The following is a 17,164-nucleotide window of genomic DNA, read 5'->3' as shown; positions in this document are numbered from 1 at the left end:
CTCGCTAATTCCAAGTCCCGCCAACATGCTTGTTATGTGATCAAAACAAATATATATAGGGTATTTTACCTGCCGGGCCGCTTGGGTCTTCTGAAAGCTGTTTTGACCTCCGCCTCTGGGAATAACTCGGACGTAACGGACTGTTCGGTGATCTCGCTCGGATCCTCAAGCTCGAATTTCTTCTCGATCTGGAGCCCTGCCTCTTTTGTGGCCACCTCAAGTACGGCACGCTTCATTAGCGGGTACATCATTCGAAACTTAATAGCCTTGGTTCCAGCCGAGGCGGGACACGTGTAGAAGAAGAGTATGACGTTCTTCTCTTCTCCTCCGCTCGGCGGTGTGGCTTTGTATCGGAAGAAAGTGAAGCGGGGTTCAGTGGCCGAAATGCTCTTTACGAGCTCAGGGATTGTGGAAGGCGAGGAGGAATCCTGGAATAGTTCTACGACTTCGCTCTCGGGGTTGATTTTCTATTTGATTCTAGTTAGTATGCATATTCCCTCATTCTATCGTTGGAATAACTTACAAGCATCACTAGTCCAGTTCCCTCCTCACGACCGAGAGCGCTTAGAGCGACCAACGCATCGGTAGCGACGGGCATATTCATGGTTTTGCTAAGATGGATCTCACGAACGCCCGTGCCAGCACCAGCTTCGGCCTCAGCTCTCTTAACCTCGCCCAAAGTCCTCTCCTCTTCGGTCAAAGGTGCCTCAAGTTGATTATGACGGTCATGCTTCTTGAAACCCTCGGCACTCAACTCTTCGGCCATGGTCGCGAAGATCGTCTCCCGGAAGTGATCAGATCCTAGCTCACGCACTAGCGTCAACCGCGTCGACGCGAACAGCATCTTCTGCCGTACCTTGGCCGTGTCCGGCACATAGGTAACAGCTATTAGGTACGGAGCAGTGTCATATCTGCGTAGAATTATATAGAGGGGTTCATCGGGTTTTATATAAGAGGATAGCTTCGGAAGGTCGGCATCGAAGGTGCTCGATAGAGAGGATCGTGGGAGCGTAGTTGACGGGGTCAGGGACTCCCCGGTGATAGTCACGATAAGTCCAAATTGTGCCGGGTCGCCTAAGAACTTGTTGAACTGAGTGACGAGCTCTTGAGAAGCTGAAGTTCACGAAAGTAAGTTAAATTATCATCAAGTGGAGGATATGGGGGTTAGGGGGTGCAATACCAGATATTCCTGACTGCATTCTGGGTTTACGTTGAGACCTTGAAGTCTCCTTGGGTATTATTAAAGAAGTCCTTCTAGAGCCCAAATAGGAGTACCGTACCCCCGTAAGTCAACGATGGCAGACTACTTATATGATATGTCTAGGTAGTGTTAGGTAGTGTTGTTGGTGGTGATACTGCTAACACAGCCCGCCTCGCAGCTCTGAGGATGTAAAGTAGTAAAGATGTTAGGGGCCGGCGCGGCCTGAAAAGTTGCAAGGATGCCCCTCCATCAGCCCATCGCTGCAACGGTGAGTGGTGCGGGGTGTGGGGCATGGATGTGATATTTGCATAAAGTTGTATATATCTGATAATTGCTTCATAAAGCTTGACTATATGTGATAAATACATATCCTCTCTATTCAGTATGATAATCTTTTAATATTTTTATTTTAATATCCAAGTCTTCATTCCTAAACATCCTCTTAAAAATAACAACTCTATCTAACCTAGATCCCTTGCTCACTCTCTGCTTTCTCACCCGCCTCTGTCCACGCAGATGTGTATCCAAATGGAACCCATTTAATCACACTTTCAATATGGGAAATCAACCCCTCATCAACTTTGATTAACTGTGGAATCATGTAAGTCCCCGGGACACGACCTGCCGGCGACAGTGGACCGGGACCGTTGGCAGGTTCATCCACCAGAGCCACGGCCAACACGACTCCTCTCTTACTATCCGCAACTAGGATTCGTCGGTCACGCACTGTTGTTGTAGTGTTAGAGAGACCATTCGGAGCCGGTCCCTTCCCATCCAGCTGATCAGCACAAGTCAGATCCCCCTGGCCAAAGTTATCGCGTCTAATGCATTCTTCTGCAAATGGCACACCCTTGCTTGAATGCTTCTCTAGCCCATCGAAATATGCACTCAACAATTCCGACGGAATCTCACCGTTGGTGCTATATGCCTGGAACGCGGGATCGAGGAGACTTGTGGTATTACCCTCCCACTCGACTGGAAGCGGCGGGCGCATAAGCGTTACTGTACCGCCACGACTATCCGTAGTCTCTCCACGTACAACGTTCGCTTCGATTTCTGTTATTTGGCCATTGTCAACCTTTATACGTAGCGAAAGCACACCCGGTATACTGTGCTCCGTACTGAATCCCCAGTAGCCAGCTGTCCCGCTTTCCGAATCGGATAAGACCGTTCCGTACCTGTCCGTCCAAGTAATTGCTTCTAGTGTCTCCCATAGACCATCTCCGAACGCTACAAATTGGCCATTCTCCGAGTAGCGTGCACCCTTCGCTAGGGGTACACGCGTGTAGTCGTGGACCCGGATCGCCATGAGTACATCTCCCACTACATTCTCGAGGCAGACCTGGTCGCACGGAATCGGATACGCGGTGAAGTTTGTACCGGGCCCGCTGAGATCTACGGGTGGGACATCGGGGAATGCCGCTCGCATGTTATAAGGAACTTCGGTTAGTGCCATTTCGATGCGATAAAGCTTCTCGCCACGCAAGCGAAATGCCTCCATGGCTCTCAACGAACGAGGCGTTTCGAAGTAACGCGGTATTGGCGAGGATGTGCCATTCACGCTGGGCAACAATTTCACCGTAGCATTATGATCCAGAGTAGTGATAGCAAAGACGGCCTGGCGCTCCTCGTCCACTACGGGAAAGTGACGTTCCCGGATTCTTGTGACAAAGCCAAGAAATCCTGTCTGGAATTGCTCCTCGCAAGTTAGGGAAGCGAATGCCGTATCGTTTGAAGGCCATCTTCCAGGCGGTTACATTCTTTATCGAAGAAGCTATAGTCACCCTTGGGGTCGTTTCCCTGCATGCCGGTGTAATACTTGTTGGTTTGTGATATCAGCTCATCCCGGGTAATCCGTTCCTCGGGAGGTACAGTTTCGAACCAAACGGCTTCCGGCTGACCTCGCTGTTCATAGAGCTCTGCACCGTCCGAATCGCGTGTGATTTGTGATTCGATTTCGCTTATCTTTCCGTCTTCTTCTACCTTAAGGCGGACAAGATAGATAGCGCCCACGCCATTCTCGGTAATGGTAGTGATGGTCGCAACCTGGCCTGCTTCGGGATCAGAGAACGTGTGGTTGTACTTCCCTAGTGACTCCACGATATGCCACTCGCCAGTGCCGAGCGGTAATATCTGATCGTTCTCTACGTATTTTACGTCCGGGGTTGTCGGCAAACTCGATGGGTCGTGGGCTATTAAAGCATTGAGGTAGTCCGATATGAGGCCTTCTAAACAAGATCTCTCGCAGCGTTCAGCCAGTGTCGTAGAGCCGAGCGCTAACACCGACAAGCCGGCCCCGATGGTCTTGCGAACCGTAGTAATCATCGTTTGCCTTTCTCGCTAGACCCCTATAGTCTTTGATATTTTCCAAATCTATCCCATAGATCTTTTAGAGTTAGGTAAGGTATATTTCTTGCATTGCGCCTGTGGAAGCCCTTATAATATGACAAGCATTCTCCGCAAAATTAAATGCCGGCAAAGTTGATCCTCATGCCCTCGGCGCGGGGATCTAGTCCAATGTATGGTTGCTGATCTCTCGGATGACAAGGATGGTAGCTATTTTGCCTAACCTTAGATTACTTTATTCATATAGTTTCTCATTCAATAGATTTCTTATCTGATGTACACTATTAGGCTCAAGAAGTGTTGAAACCACGTGGGATTTAACGTCATGCGTATTAGCCATTTCTAGCCGTATGAAGAGTTTCTATTTGGAGAAGCCCACTTGCGACCTATTTAAAGAAGGGAGTTATATATTGAGCTAGTGCTGCTATACTATCCCCCTGATGCTTGCCCAAGAAGAGGCAACTAATTGAAGGTAGAGTAAATATATCAAGTACAAAACTTCGCACAGCCGAAAATAGGAACGTACAATAAAATCATATTGCAACAGTCGTTAAGAGCACAAGATCATAGGGCCATCCAGCCCATGTATTGTGGCATTGTTAAGAATAAGTATAACCACAATTAGCCCCTGATCTAGACTTTATACGTTGGATAACAAGAAAGTCTTGAAAGGGCGTAGTGAATTAGAATCTCTTCGTTATAACCTCTCGATATACTTGTAAAGTTTAAGATGGTTGATCTAAGACTAAGACACTCATCGACGAAGTCTACGTGCAGCAATAAGCATTAGGCCATGAATACCTAGGTATAGCTAATTGGTAGGCATGATTAATTATAAGAAGCTGTAGTTATCACGATAGGTGTATTGATTACCACATAATGAGTGGTCTGCTCTCTGGCAAGCGTGAATGTTGCTCTTGAGTCCTTCTGTTCTTCACCACAGGGTTCTTCATACGTACACCTAATTCAACAGAAAACCACAAGTTGCGAGAAACATCTCAACACCTCCTCTCCTTTAAGCTAGGTGTTAGTTGATAAAATGGAAAAAGGTCGGAGTTACCAGAGATGTTGATAACTACATGTATGTATTTCAGCACTTGTATCGGAGGGGTTGTATACCTAGGACCTAGGAGATAATTCGTTAGGTAAGATGAGCTGTTTCTCTCAGGAGGCTTGCCGGTATCAGCGCTGGCTATGATATCCTCGTGTCCCCCGGTAAGCCTCTCAACGGCGTTAAGAACCCTTTTGACCAATAAGACCACGGAAATGCCATGTATTTAGGTGCCTGCGCTGTAAGCTGCATGGCTTCCACCCTAAAACACCCTATAACACCCTACCCAGCCAGATATGTACCTCTCATGTACTCAAAAAGAGCCAATATGTGCCTCGAGGGGGCTCCTAAGTAAAAAGATAAGAATACTCTAGTGGCTATTCTTGAAATTACACACGCAAGACCTCATTTTGCTAGCCATATCGTTTTATCTCTCCTTGTCTAAACGCTCAGAGACTCGTCACAATGGCCGACTACAACCAGGTACATGAGAACGGATTGGGCAGCGATGCCTTGGTCAACAATCCCATCGTTCAGCACAACACTGCATATCACGACCTTCAACATGACCTAATCGGTGGTCTTCCTGCTCTTCAGGCTGCCCCATCTTTAGGGGTGCAGCTGCAGGAGCATGGAAGGTAATTTTTTTTGTCAGGACAGAAAGGCTGATTGGTCATCATTCTGCCATTGTAGAAGTGCTTTGTGGGTGATTGGCTCTGATTCAAAAGAACGACCCGATCCATACAGCTGTATCTGTGGTACCAAATTCACCCGACTAGACGCTCTCAACCGCCACATCGGATCCAAATCTCCCAATGCTCCCCGCCACCCTTGCGAGTATTGTTACACTTACCAGGGCGAGAACGCCTTTTATCGTCGCGACCACCTCACCCAACACCTAAAAGCTTATCACAAGATCGAGACTGCGGACAAACTTGACCAGCACAAGCTCAGGAGGCCTAAGAAGGCCAACGTCGCGCCCGGCCCCCAAGCTCCTATGCTGTTGATGCCTCCCCATCCTTGCCCGGTACTCGGTTGTCCCAAAATGGGATACGACGGTTACCTTCGAAAGGTGGATCTTGATGAACATGTAGCTATGATGCATCCCCCAGCTATGATGCATCCCCCAGCTATGATGCATCCCCCAACTATGATGTATCCATACAACACTCAGGAGCAGGCATTCGACCAGCAGTACCAGGTCCCTATGCAACCAGACCAGCACAATGGCGCATTTGGCTCGATCTAACAAGGCTATGGGCTCAACCAATCTAAGATCTGGTCCACCACGACCGTACTCGTTATTGTCAACGGCTGGCTCTTCTTAACAAACTAAATATTAACCTCCGACATCATGGAAGGAACAAGAATTTTGAGTGTGTTTATGATTTATATACTTTTCTACTATGATAATGAACGTTCGGAATGGTCACCATGTAGAGTCTATAGACTCATTTTTGTGTTGTTAAAGAGAAGGGACTTTTAACGATGTTAACGACTTTCCTACTTGTAACTTGGCTATTGTTGCCATAGCTTGCTCTTTACATGGTTATTACGCGTGTTATTCCTATCAATTCTCTGTTTTAACTGTATACTGTGACTATGAACCTACCAATAATTCACTAGGTTGAGGCCTCGACGTCCTTAAGTATAGCCGGCGGCTTGATGTGTTCTATGAAAAACTGCTTTAGATATGATGTGCATCTATTATGACCTTGGGTAGACTAACAATTAGAATGAAGCCCACTCCTCTTTCTTCGACTGATCTTGTAATTAATCCTTAATACATGATGTATTTGCTAGTGTTAACCCTAACAATGGCTCATTTATGCTATCAAAGAAAATGTAAGTTTGTTTCATCTAACATACAGAGATGGCCTAATCTCTCTGTACTATTAAATTATTAGTTTAGGTTAAGTGAGATAGTTATATCTTATGTAATTATAAGAGAAGATTCAATTGTTTCGATCTAGCATTCGCGGTGCATTCATTGTGCATATTGCACAGACCGATCCGAGCTCCAACAGTCTGGCATGGATGAGTAATATAGTCCGTGTATTCTTGGCGGAGCTCCGTACCCCTTTAAACCCCGGCCGGTTCGCCGATTCTTATCTCGTTTAACTCCTCGGACGCTATGCTCCGTCTCATTGGCCCCGGGACCAGCGTTAATTGGAGAATGTTGGTTCTTATTCTGGTTAATTTACGTGAAATCGTATTTTCCCTTGGCTAGGACTGGAAATGACACGTTGGGGATTGGCACAGTCAGATTTTGAATGAAATGCGGTTTTTATTAATTCATAAACATAATGATTTTGTCGTCTGTCGCGATATCTGAATTTGTTTCAATTTGTTTTCCTGCGTCTGGCTACGTAGGTTGTGTATTATAATGCATCACCAAGTTCGCAAGCATAGACGTACCTTAATCCTTCTTACCGGCGCCCTTGTGATATGGTGGATGCTGTCGGCTTCTTTTTCGGGCCTGTGGATCTCGGATTTCACCAGGCTCGAACGGCATATGAACGGTGATGCAGCTTCTCCTCCGATCACATTAAAGCGAAGTAGCTTCGATTGGAGCACCGTTCCCTTTCATTTTCCTGCCGAAGAAATAACTCCTTTGCCAGCGGGGAAACCTCTTCGCCTACCTGTTCAGGCTCAATTTTATTCCGAACCCTCTGCTGATAGGCAGACTCGGGAAGCGAGACGCCTCGAAGTGAAGAAAACTTTCCTCGATGATTGGGCGGCATACAAGAAATATGCATGGATGAAGGATGCACTGAAGCCGATCTCTGGGGGATTTCAGGACCAATTCAGCGGATGGGCTGCTACTTTGGTAGACTCCCTTGATACCTTATGGATCTTGGGTTTAAGAGAGGAATTCGATGAGGCGGTCGATGCAGTATCCAAGATAGACTTTGGTCGATCTAGCTCCACGAGAGTCAACACCTTCGAGACGAATATTCGCTACTTGGGAGGTCTGCTTGCAACGTATGACCTTAGCAAGCGAGATGTCTTGCGTTTGAAAGCCATCGAGCTTGGAGACTTGATTTACGTAGCTTTCAACACAGAGAATCGGATGCCCGTCGACTTCATCGATTTTCAGGTCGCCAAAACAGGGAAACCTTTATCTGTCGAGTCCTCTGTGGTTTCTGCCTCTCCAGGAACACTATCTCTCGAACTAACGCGGCTCTCACAGCTTACGGGAGACCCGAAATATTATGATGCAGCTGCAAGAGTAATGGATGTTTTCTACCGGGGCCAAAACCAAACTTTAATACCGGGCCTGTGGCCCACCTATGTCTCCATGAAATCCCAGGATGTCATAACGGGTAACTCGTACACTCTTGCTGGCTGTGCTGATAGCTTATACGAGTATCTTCCTAAGGAGTATGCTCTTCTTGGCGGCACGGAGCCGAAGTACGAGATGATGTCCAAGGGGTTCTTAGAGGCCGCTAAGAATAATCTGCTCTTTAGACCTATGGTGCCTAACAACATGCAGATGCTTATTGCTAGCAGTGCCAGTGTATCTGCTACAGGCGAGGTAACCTTGGACGAGGAGACTGAGCATCTTGCTTGTTATCTTGGTGGAATCTATGCGCTAAGTGGGAAGTTATTTGGTAACCCGGGATACATCAATATTGGCGCAAAGTTGACGCTTGGTTGCGTGTACGGGTATCGGGCATTTCCAACGGGGATGATGCCCGAACGACTGAACATGGTAGCTTGTAAGTCGTTTGAAGACTGCGAGTGGGACGAGAAGCGATTTGACGAGGAGAAGCAGAAGCGACGCCAGTGTGAGTTAACGCATGATATTCTCAATTATTTATTTCGTAGCTTTCGAAGTAGTCAACTCAATTCATCTTCTGGTCTCCTAACTGACACCTACTGATTTCTGATGATATAGGGAAGGATCATCTTCCTCTTGGATTCACTACCGCTAAAGACCCTCGGTATATCTTAAGACCTGAGGCAATAGAGAGTGTGTTCGTCATGTATCGTATCACTGGGAACACAGTTTGGCAAGACATAGGATGGGATATGTTCACGGCTATCGTGAACGGAACTAAGACCGATCGAGGGACTCACGCGGCCGTAAAGGACGTGACCCGTATGGCGGATGTTCTACCAAAAGATGACTATATGGAGGTAAGTATGAATATGCGTGTTTATCTTATGTATTTATCTTATAATACTAACGTTGAATTACAGAGCTTTTGGTTAGCAGAGACTTTGAAATATTTTTACCTGCTCTTCTCGACTCCTGACGTCATTAATCTTGACGACTATGTGCTCAATACCGAAGCGCATCCTTTCCTCAGGCCTAAATGATTATCATAAACCTTCTTGCCAGCACTTCATTTAGTTAAACTATATGTAAATAGGTCAGTTGGTTTATCCAGTGCCCTATCTTGCTGTTTCCTGGCAATACTGTCCTGTAAATCCGTCTAATATGATGTAGTAAACAGGAGTGGTTCCATTCGAGTTCACTTTCCACCGGTGACTAGTCTGAAGTGAGAATCCAAGGTAGACATCAAGCCTCTAGAAACTGCTTCCTCAAACCTTCTAAACTCTACCTGTGTTCACAAGGTACTGGGTGTTATATGCAAGTGCTGCTTATGACTTTTGGTATGATACGAGACACTATGTAATATTTACGATGTCTGACTAAAGACGAGATTATTTTACGTGATGCTGCGGAGCTGTTGCTAAGCCAGCCTTCAATAGTTTTCTAATGGCAAGTTTTCAAAGCACTAAAGCGGTGAGTAGTTGTGTAATATTGTGTAATAAGGCCGAGGCTATATCTATTGTAGTTAGGGTCCGGGTGATACTCCGCATATCTCCAGCTTCATCCTTAACCCCAAAAACGGAGTTCTCCGCAAACCCCACAGAATCTCCAAATTCCAAGCATTCCGAAGTCACATCATGATCTTGCGGTGGAACAAGATTGGGAATATTTGACCGAAAGGTCTAATGAACTGCCATATAAATACTACGGATGACTACCTAACGTATGATGATGTGCTCATTAGCCACTCAGGACTCGGAGCTCATCTTGAGGGAACCTCTTCTTCAACATCTCAAGACACGATGAAGCTCACACCAGCTGTTTTGGCGGGAACCCTTGCCGCAAGACAAGACATCGACTACAATGCGGCACCGCCAAACTTGTCAACACTCGCCAACTCGAGTCTCTTCGAAACATGGCGGCCGAAAGCGCATGTTCTCCCGCCATCTGGACAGATAGGTGATCCATGTATGCACTATACCGATCCCGAAACTGGGCTCTTCCATGTCGGTTGGTTACATAACGGTGCTGCTGGTGCCACGACAGACGATCTCGTTACGTATCATGATGCCAACCCGGACGGACGGCCGTTCATAGTAGCGGGCGGGAAGAACGATCCGATCTCAGTATTTGATGGGTCAGTCATCCCTAGTGGCATCGACGGCAAACCTACCCTTCTGTATACATCTGTGAGCTACCTACCTATCCAATGGACCATCCCGTACACACGGGGGAGCGAGACGCAATCTTTAGCGGTATCTCGTGACGGAGGCCGTAACTTCACGAAGCTTGAACAAGGGCCTGTCATTCCATCACCACCTTTCGCAGTCAATGTGACAGGATTCCGCGACCCTTTCGTCTTCCAGAACAGCCAACTCGATACCGAACTTGGAAGTGCTCCTGGAACTTGGTATACAGTCATCTCTGGAGGTGTCCATGGAGAGGGACCTAGTCAGTTCCTCTACCGACAGCACGACCCAGAGTTCCAGTACTGGGAAGAGTTGGGCCAATGGTGGCATGAACCCGCTAACACAACCTGGGGTAATGGTGACTGGGCCGGTCGGTGGGGGTTTAACTTTGAAGTCGCCAACATTTTCGCCTTGGATGAGCAGGGCTACAATGCCGAAGGCGAAATCTTCACTACCTTAGGCACCGAATGGTCGTTGGACCCCATCGTACCACAAGTCTCGGATTTCCGTGAGATGCTTTGGGCAGCTGGGAATATTTCTCGCGAAGATGGAAAACTCAAGTTTCAACCAAATATGGCCGGGAAACTTGATTGGGGAACTTCCGCATATGCTGCTGCTGGTAAGGAGTTACCAGCAACCTCGAAAGCCTCCCAGAAAAGCGGCGCCCCCGATCGTTTCATTACCTATCTATGGTTGACTGGAAACTTCTACGACACTTTGGACTTCCCAACCAATCAGCAAAATTGGACCGGTGCACTCCTGCTCCCGCGTGAGTTGAGCGTCGGAAAGATCAGCAATGTCGTCGACAATGAACTTGTTCGTGAAACCGGATCATGGCGGGTTGGCAGTAATGAGTCCGGTCTCGTTGAACTAGTGACCTTAAAGCAGGAGATCGCTCGTGAAGTACTGGCCGCATTAACTAGTGGTGGCTCTACTGTTGAACCAGGCCGGACTTTGAACTCACCAGGCGCCATAGCATTCCAAAACATTCCCGAAAGCAAATTTTACGTGATTACCGCAACGCTTTCTTTCCCAAACGCTTCTCGCGAGAGTGATTTACGAGCTGGCTTCCAGATCCTGTCTTCTGAATACGAGAGTACGACCATCTACTACCAATTCTCCAACGAATCTATCATCATCGACCGCAGCAATTCCAGTGCCGCGGCAAAGACGACAAATGGTATCGATTCTCGTAACGAAGCAGGTCGGCTACGCCTGTTTGACTTAGTGCAAGATGGCCAGCAGGAGATAGAAAGTCTTAACTTGACCATAGTGGTTGACAATTCTATTGTCGAAGTGCATGCGAATGGGAGATTCGCTCTAAGTACTTGGGCCCGGTAAGCTTCTACTTCTTGGTTCCTCATATTTGACATAAATTCTAACCTATAAGTAGATCTTGGTATGCTGCTTCCCGAGAAATTAGATTCTTCCACGACGGCGAAGGGGAAGTAGTATTTGGAGACGTGACTGTTCACGAGGGGCTATACGATGCTTGGCCGGATCGAAAGGGCGAGCAGTAGAGCGGCAAAGAAAATAATATTGAATAACTTTTCTTTTTCAATTCGATTTCGTGGTTCAATTGTGGACCATGGCAGATTAGTGATTTAACCCATCAGCATTATATTGTTTGCAGAGAATAAAGTAATAATCATGATGATCTACGTAGTAGTAGGGATTCTCATCCTTCATCCATCAACCAGCTTGAACTAGCTCGATAATAATCACTCCATTACCACAAGGCCAGACAAATTATCCTTGAAGTATCGGAACTCGTAAAATAAACGATCGTATGTCGTGGGAAAGAACGAGGAGTGTAGACGATGATACGCTGCGCCACGATGGATTTCATCAGAGGTATCAGTCCAGGGCCCAACCAGCCGATTGGACCAGCGCGTCTCCCATCAATTCCGTCTATTATTGAACCAATCATCCCCGCGATAATCTCGGTGCCTTGAGCGATCGACACTCCGCCGCCTCTCCTCCAAAGCCAAGGCGCGTGGTTGTGGTCTCTTTTCTACTTTTTGTCGTATTTTGTTTTTGTACTTACGGACCCTTCCCCTCCTAATCGTCAGGCCGCTTCTCAACTTAAATCGGATTAACCTGCATATAGTCCAAGGCAGCAGCATAACAGCTTTAATTTATTTCGAAGCGCCAAACATTCAAAATGGAGCGTCCACCCTCTGCTACTACTTCTAAGATGTCCATCACCGGAAGACGAGATTACGGCATGAAGTTTATCGCAGATATGGATGACCTCGCTAGTAGCACCATCAATGTCGGTTCGCATGGGCAATCGCCTCTAAACGGATCTCACGATTCGGTTAAAATATACGAAGGTGCTCCGTATTGGGAGAGACAGACTGAAGTTACGAATACCAGACACGACGAAGAGGACGACATTGATGAAGGATGCCATCCGTTCTGGACGTCATGGTGGGATATGATTAGGGGGATGGGATTAATTATCGCCGGCGCGCTTAAAATTCCTTTTACTATCGGGCACGGTTTAGCGAAGGCGCTGCATTTCACCCCAACACTGTATAACGACACCACTGTTCGGAAGTGGTTTCTGATCACCGGTTTCCCATCAGGAATTGTTGCTGCCGTCCAAGTAAGAGTTCATAACTCCCTTGCCTCACTTACAGATTCTAATATGGTTCACTGCAGGCCTTTTTGTACGGGCTTCTTGATGGCTGTACAGACTGGTTCGTGTTGCCTTACAAGGTTGCTAGAAAAGAAGGATTCCTCGGATTTTTTAAAGGATTCCTACAAGGACTTGGTAGTATAGTATTCAAGACGCCTGCCGGTGAGTCTAGTCTTAGCTACTTCTTATCCCTTATACTCAAGTCGTGACCGCCAATCTAACAACAATAACAACAACAGGTGTCATAGGGTTAGCGTCGCATCCGTTCTATGGTATATATAAGGAGGTGGCAAAATTTAAAGTGGAATTTAAACGTGAGCGTCGGCCTCGACAAGATGTCGGGTCTCTGATATAGTACTCGACCCAATCTGAATTCGCTAATTGGCCTAACTGTTCCGCCAGGAATCCCCTTTCAATCCGGACGACGAGTTCAGAAAGAGAAAAGCCCGGTGTAGGCGGTTATGACGCCTTCCAGTTCGAACTTGAGAGGAGCTCTTGTAGTCAATCGACAGTAATTACGACTAGCAACCAGATGGGGTGGATCATGAAGCAATCGTTAGTTATTGCTCAAGGAAGTGAATCTTCGATACATTTCTTATACGATTTGATGGGGTATATCTTTTACTACATAATGACCTGAATTATGGTGTTTCCTTGCCGGAGGTCTTAATTTGGGTATTCTGGCTGGCGATTATGTAATACTAGGACTACGGCGAGATGGCCTCTGTCTTATATGATGACTATCTTTTAATATATTAAGAGAGTACACAACCACAAAGTTAATCTGCGACAAAGCCACAAGATTATGGCTACTGGAAAATATTAGACATTTTCTTGAACAGCTCAAAATTTCTAGTCGTATAATGTTCTATTAAGTGCCAATTTCAGCCAAACTTGGTGTTTTGGCAGTTAAGCAATGGGGCACTAAGGAACAAGTGTTGGTGTATTTGGTTGGTATATTGCCCCTGAAGCAATAGAGTAAAGACGTTGTAACAGATAGAATATAACCTGTTGGAGCTCTCTCAAGTCGTATTGGAGGGTAACAGATGACGCAATTTTGTGGTAATGTTGCTCATTTCTCCAACTTGGCTACTTTACACCAACGATCGGGAGATAATCATAGATAGATGATAATGCGTCCTAGGAAGAACAATATCATTATTGCGCAATTGTACGAATAAGCGAGTCCAACCGAGTTATCCTAACCCCGGAAACAATAGACATGTCGACAACCACCGTTACCTTTGTGACGCCGAAGGCGCCCGCACCGCCGGGTCAGCCCGATATCTCGTATGCTCCGGACTACGATAAGTGGCAGGCCCGAGCGGCTCGTCGGCTTAAAGAGGGGAACTTGCCGACTACACTACCAGAAGGTTTCCCGGCGCAATTGAAGGGGGATTTGGTCTGGGAAGGTGAAACTGTGGCAGACACATATGACTGGACCTACGTTCTCAATGACGAACAGCTTAATGAGATAGACCGGGCTGTAGGTCACTTTAAAGGTGGGTTATGGTTCTTAGATTTATATATCGTGATCTCTTATTGATCTCTTATTAACCAACTTTATGAAGGACTGGGTTTGTCGCTGGGTCATCTCACTGCAGAGACGTTCCCGCTCCCGAACCTCCACGCGGAACTACGCCGCCTGTCCGCAGAATTACACAACGGGCACGGATTCTTCGTGATTCGTGGCCTGCGCGTCGACGACCACTCTCGGGAGGAAAACGTCATCATCTACGCGGGCATTTCCGCGCACATTGCTGCTCAGCGCGGCCGGCAGGACCACAAGTATAACGGCCAGAAGGCTGATGTGGTCCTCAGTCATATCAAAGATTTGACCTGGTCGCAGAATAATGGCTCCATCGGCAGTCCGGCCTATACTACTGACAAGCAGGTCTTCCACACGGATTCTGGCGATATAGTATCTTTGTTTGCCCTCGAGACGTCGGCAGCGGGTGGTGCTAGCAAACTCGCGAGTACGTGGCGGGTATATAACGAAATTGCTGCTACTCGTCCGGATCTTATCCATACCTTGTCTCAAAGTTGGGATATGGAAGTGTGAGTTATTTCTTAGGGCGCAGTCTCATTTGCCATCAAATCCTTCCGAAATTAGAGCAATGCGGGTGCATCAGTTTCGCTAATAATTGGTCTGCACCCTAGATTTGAGAAAGCTGATAAGCAGTACGTGGAAAGGCCACTGCTGTATCACTTCCCTGCGACGGATTCATCCCCGGAGCGGGTGGCCCTACAATATGGCCGACGATACTTCGTCGGCTTCGGTGCTCTCCCACGCAACTCTAACATTCCACCTATTTCAGAGGCCCAGGCTGAAGCTCTCGATACAATCCATTTCCTAGGTGAGAAGTATTGCGTGAATACCGACTTCCAAAAAGGAGATATCCAGTATATAAACAACCTCGCCATCTTCCACGCGAGAGATGGATTTACCGACACGTTAGAGAAGCGGTAAGCATGCTTTAAAACTGTGTAGCTGTGAACGGGTTTATCTGTGTTGCTGACAATTTCTACTCCCTTCATACAGCCGCCACCTTTTACGTTTATGGCTGCGGGACCCAGAAAATGCTTGGCCAACCCCTGAGGCTTGGAAGTACCGTTGGGCACAACTTTACGAAGGTGTTACACCAGAAGGACAGGTCTTTCCTCTTGAACCATTTATTCGTAGTGCTGGAAATAAGGGGAGATAAGGTTGACCGCGTGTGCGTGATCTATGTCTATACCAAACCAAAATGCTAGAAAAGCTGCATACCTTAGGTATCCATCGCTATGTTGAAAAGCCTTTCGCCAAGTGGGGAATTCCTACCTTATACTTAAAGCCAAAGACGCCGAAAATTATTAACTATCAAAAATCTACTCGAGGAGAATCTCATAATCGTCCTTCGCAACCCGCACAGGCTCGTTTCCGCTTCCATATTTACGTCGGACAAGCTCGAAGATAATTAGACCAGCACTGGTACTTGGCACCTGTCGGACTGTAGGAATTTGTTAGATATATCTTCCACCAAGTTGATCTGACCTAGGTACTGGCTTATTTACGACAGGGGAAGACTTACTGGTATTCCACCAAAATCCGCGATATAACCACCGTGTCAGACCTTTCCCTTCCGAGGTTGCTTCAGCGGTGCACTTAGCCCAAGTTTCTTGGTAGGCGTGATAATAAGCTCGGAGCATGCGCCACCTACGTCTAGGCTTATCGGGGTTCGCGGCTGCTGAGTTTCTCAACTTGGCTGCTTTAGCGTCGAGATCTTCTAGATGGTCCCAATGTTCAACTTGAATATGGTTTAATGGATGAAGGATTAGCTGTTGGGTGAGTGAGGCCGTGAAGCCAGCGAATAGTAGGAACATCGGCTCAATTGCGTAGTGTGGACGTATGACTACTGGACGGCTACCATCCTTCGTAGTATTGTCGCTTGAACTCTTGTGAGTGGGTGGTCTCTTTTGGGCCAACACATCAACAACGTCAGGGTGCAGTCCACCATAATACCACGTGATGAACCGGTAGAAACCTTGGGCCTTCACAAACTCGAAAGTGCTAAAGAAAACCGCGCTTCCAAAACTGTCTTTTAAGAAAGACAGCCCCCATCCCGCGAAGATTCCTCGTAGTCCTATTTCCCTAAGCTTTTCTGCCGAGAACGCCCACATACTCCTTGGTTTCCCGTTCTCGTTACCAGAAACGAGATCACGATGGTCATATCTCGCCTGGATGGCATCAAGCGGGGCTGCGACAACGCTTTGAATGCTTCCTGCTATAAATCCTGCAGTAAAAGTATGGATCGGGTCTGGCGGAGGAAATACCCTCTTCGGCGCCCTCGATGTTTCCTCATGTAGCTGAGCTAAGATAGATAAATAGCTGGTATACAGCACAGCGCCAACTCCGACATTCGCCATAAGAGGCGGGAGAATCTGCTGCGGTATGACGCTCCATCCGTGCTGCTGAATGACGGACGCAAGTAAGCCCGGGGTGGTACCTCGTGCCCACATCCATGCTTGTTTGAAGGTGAGGCCAACCCTCGAAGCAGTATGGTTGTTAGCAGCAGCGCGGGCTAATAACTCCGTCTGAGTTTGGTGCACACTCCGAGCGTAGGCGAGGTAGTCGACCCGCGTCCGGAAGAAAGCCTTAACGGGAGCCCTGAAGTAAAAAGCGATGGCCTGGGCGCTCAAGGCTCGAACACCGGCGGCGGACGCGGCAGTTGCGGCATTATTACGGGACGGATTATCTGGACCCAAATCGGATGGTATTACAGGGAGAACCCCAGTATATATATCCCGGGGCGAGCCATTAATATCATCGCGGCCTGGTGGCATTGTCCTCATAAGTCATTTTGAGGTTATCATATGATGATGGATGAAAGTCTGACCAGGTTTGGATTAGAGTGTTTGCGGGGGATCATCGGGTGAATAATTTGTTGCGAATAGTGAGTTGCATAAATTT

The 17,164-nt window shown here is 47.2% G+C and overlaps 6 protein-coding genes across 6 annotated transcripts; 4 read left to right on the top strand and 2 right to left on the bottom strand.

The window, feature by feature from the left end:
- Positions 1 to 65: 65 nt before the first annotated feature.
- Positions 66 to 3,526, bottom strand: F5Y00DRAFT_260603 (uncharacterized protein; the record flags this gene model as incomplete). Its single annotated transcript, XM_048011040.1, has 4 exons — positions 66 to 467; positions 524 to 1,113; positions 1,685 to 2,836; positions 2,959 to 3,526. 4 exons carry the CDS (start codon positions 3,524 to 3,526, stop codon positions 66 to 68), a joined length of 2,712 nt encoding a protein of 903 aa, XP_047866235.1.
- Positions 3,527 to 5,063: 1,537 nt separating this feature from the next.
- On the top strand, positions 5,064 to 5,884 carry F5Y00DRAFT_268449 (uncharacterized protein; the record flags this gene model as incomplete). The annotated part of the gene is made up of 2 exons (XM_048012250.1): positions 5,064 to 5,236; positions 5,295 to 5,884. 2 exons carry the CDS (start codon positions 5,064 to 5,066, stop codon positions 5,845 to 5,847), a joined length of 726 nt encoding a protein of 241 aa, XP_047866234.1. The 3' UTR covers positions 5,848 to 5,884.
- Positions 5,885 to 7,053: 1,169 nt separating this feature from the next.
- F5Y00DRAFT_252370 (glycoside hydrolase family 47 protein) lies at positions 7,054 to 8,924 on the top strand (the record flags this gene model as incomplete). The annotated part of the gene is made up of 3 exons (XM_048009933.1): positions 7,054 to 8,389; positions 8,500 to 8,741; positions 8,805 to 8,924. 3 exons carry the CDS (start codon positions 7,054 to 7,056, stop codon positions 8,922 to 8,924), a joined length of 1,698 nt encoding a protein of 565 aa, XP_047866233.1.
- A 759-nt stretch (positions 8,925 to 9,683) lies between these two features.
- Positions 9,684 to 11,590, top strand: F5Y00DRAFT_260600 (glycoside hydrolase family 32 protein; the record flags this gene model as incomplete). The annotated part of the gene is made up of 2 exons (XM_048011039.1): positions 9,684 to 11,407; positions 11,464 to 11,590. The coding sequence occupies 2 exons, from the start codon at positions 9,684 to 9,686 to the stop codon at positions 11,588 to 11,590; spliced, it is 1,851 nt and encodes a 616-aa protein (XP_047866232.1).
- Positions 11,591 to 12,234: 644 nt separating this feature from the next.
- Positions 12,235 to 15,419, top strand: F5Y00DRAFT_260599 (uncharacterized protein; the record flags this gene model as incomplete). Its single annotated transcript, XM_048011038.1, has 6 exons — positions 12,235 to 12,681; positions 12,738 to 12,876; positions 13,935 to 14,216; positions 14,286 to 14,772; positions 14,875 to 15,180; positions 15,257 to 15,419. The coding sequence occupies 6 exons, from the start codon at positions 12,235 to 12,237 to the stop codon at positions 15,417 to 15,419; spliced, it is 1,824 nt and encodes a 607-aa protein (XP_047866231.1).
- On the bottom strand, positions 15,418 to 17,115 carry F5Y00DRAFT_36127 (mitochondrial carrier). Its single transcript, XM_048013549.1, has 2 exons — positions 15,786 to 17,115; positions 15,418 to 15,704 (listed from the first exon to the last, which is right to left on the bottom strand). The coding sequence occupies exons 1-2, from the start codon at positions 17,044 to 17,046 to the stop codon at positions 15,583 to 15,585; spliced, it is 1,383 nt and encodes a 460-aa protein (XP_047866230.1). The 5' UTR covers positions 17,047 to 17,115; the 3' UTR covers positions 15,418 to 15,582.
- Positions 17,116 to 17,164: the final 49 nt, after the last annotated feature.

The sequence above is a fragment of the Daldinia vernicosa genome (assembly GCF_022497035.1).
Source record: "Daldinia vernicosa strain CBS 139.73 unplaced genomic scaffold F5Y00scaffold_15, whole genome shotgun sequence".
Classification (NCBI taxonomy): domain Eukaryota; kingdom Fungi; phylum Ascomycota; class Sordariomycetes; order Xylariales; family Hypoxylaceae; genus Daldinia; species Daldinia vernicosa.
This window is presented reverse-complemented; position numbering and strand designations above follow the sequence as displayed.

Bases quoted from the DNA above. Each gene is read 5' to 3' on its own strand.
- F5Y00DRAFT_36127 (XM_048013549.1), bottom strand. From the start codon at position 17,046: ATGAGGACAATGCCACCAGGCCGCGATGATATTAATGGCTCGCCCCGG. The intron at 15,705-15,785 runs GTAAGTCTTCCC...AAATTCCTACAG, and splicing joins CGGATTTTGGTGGAATACCA to TCCGACAGGTGCCAAGTACC.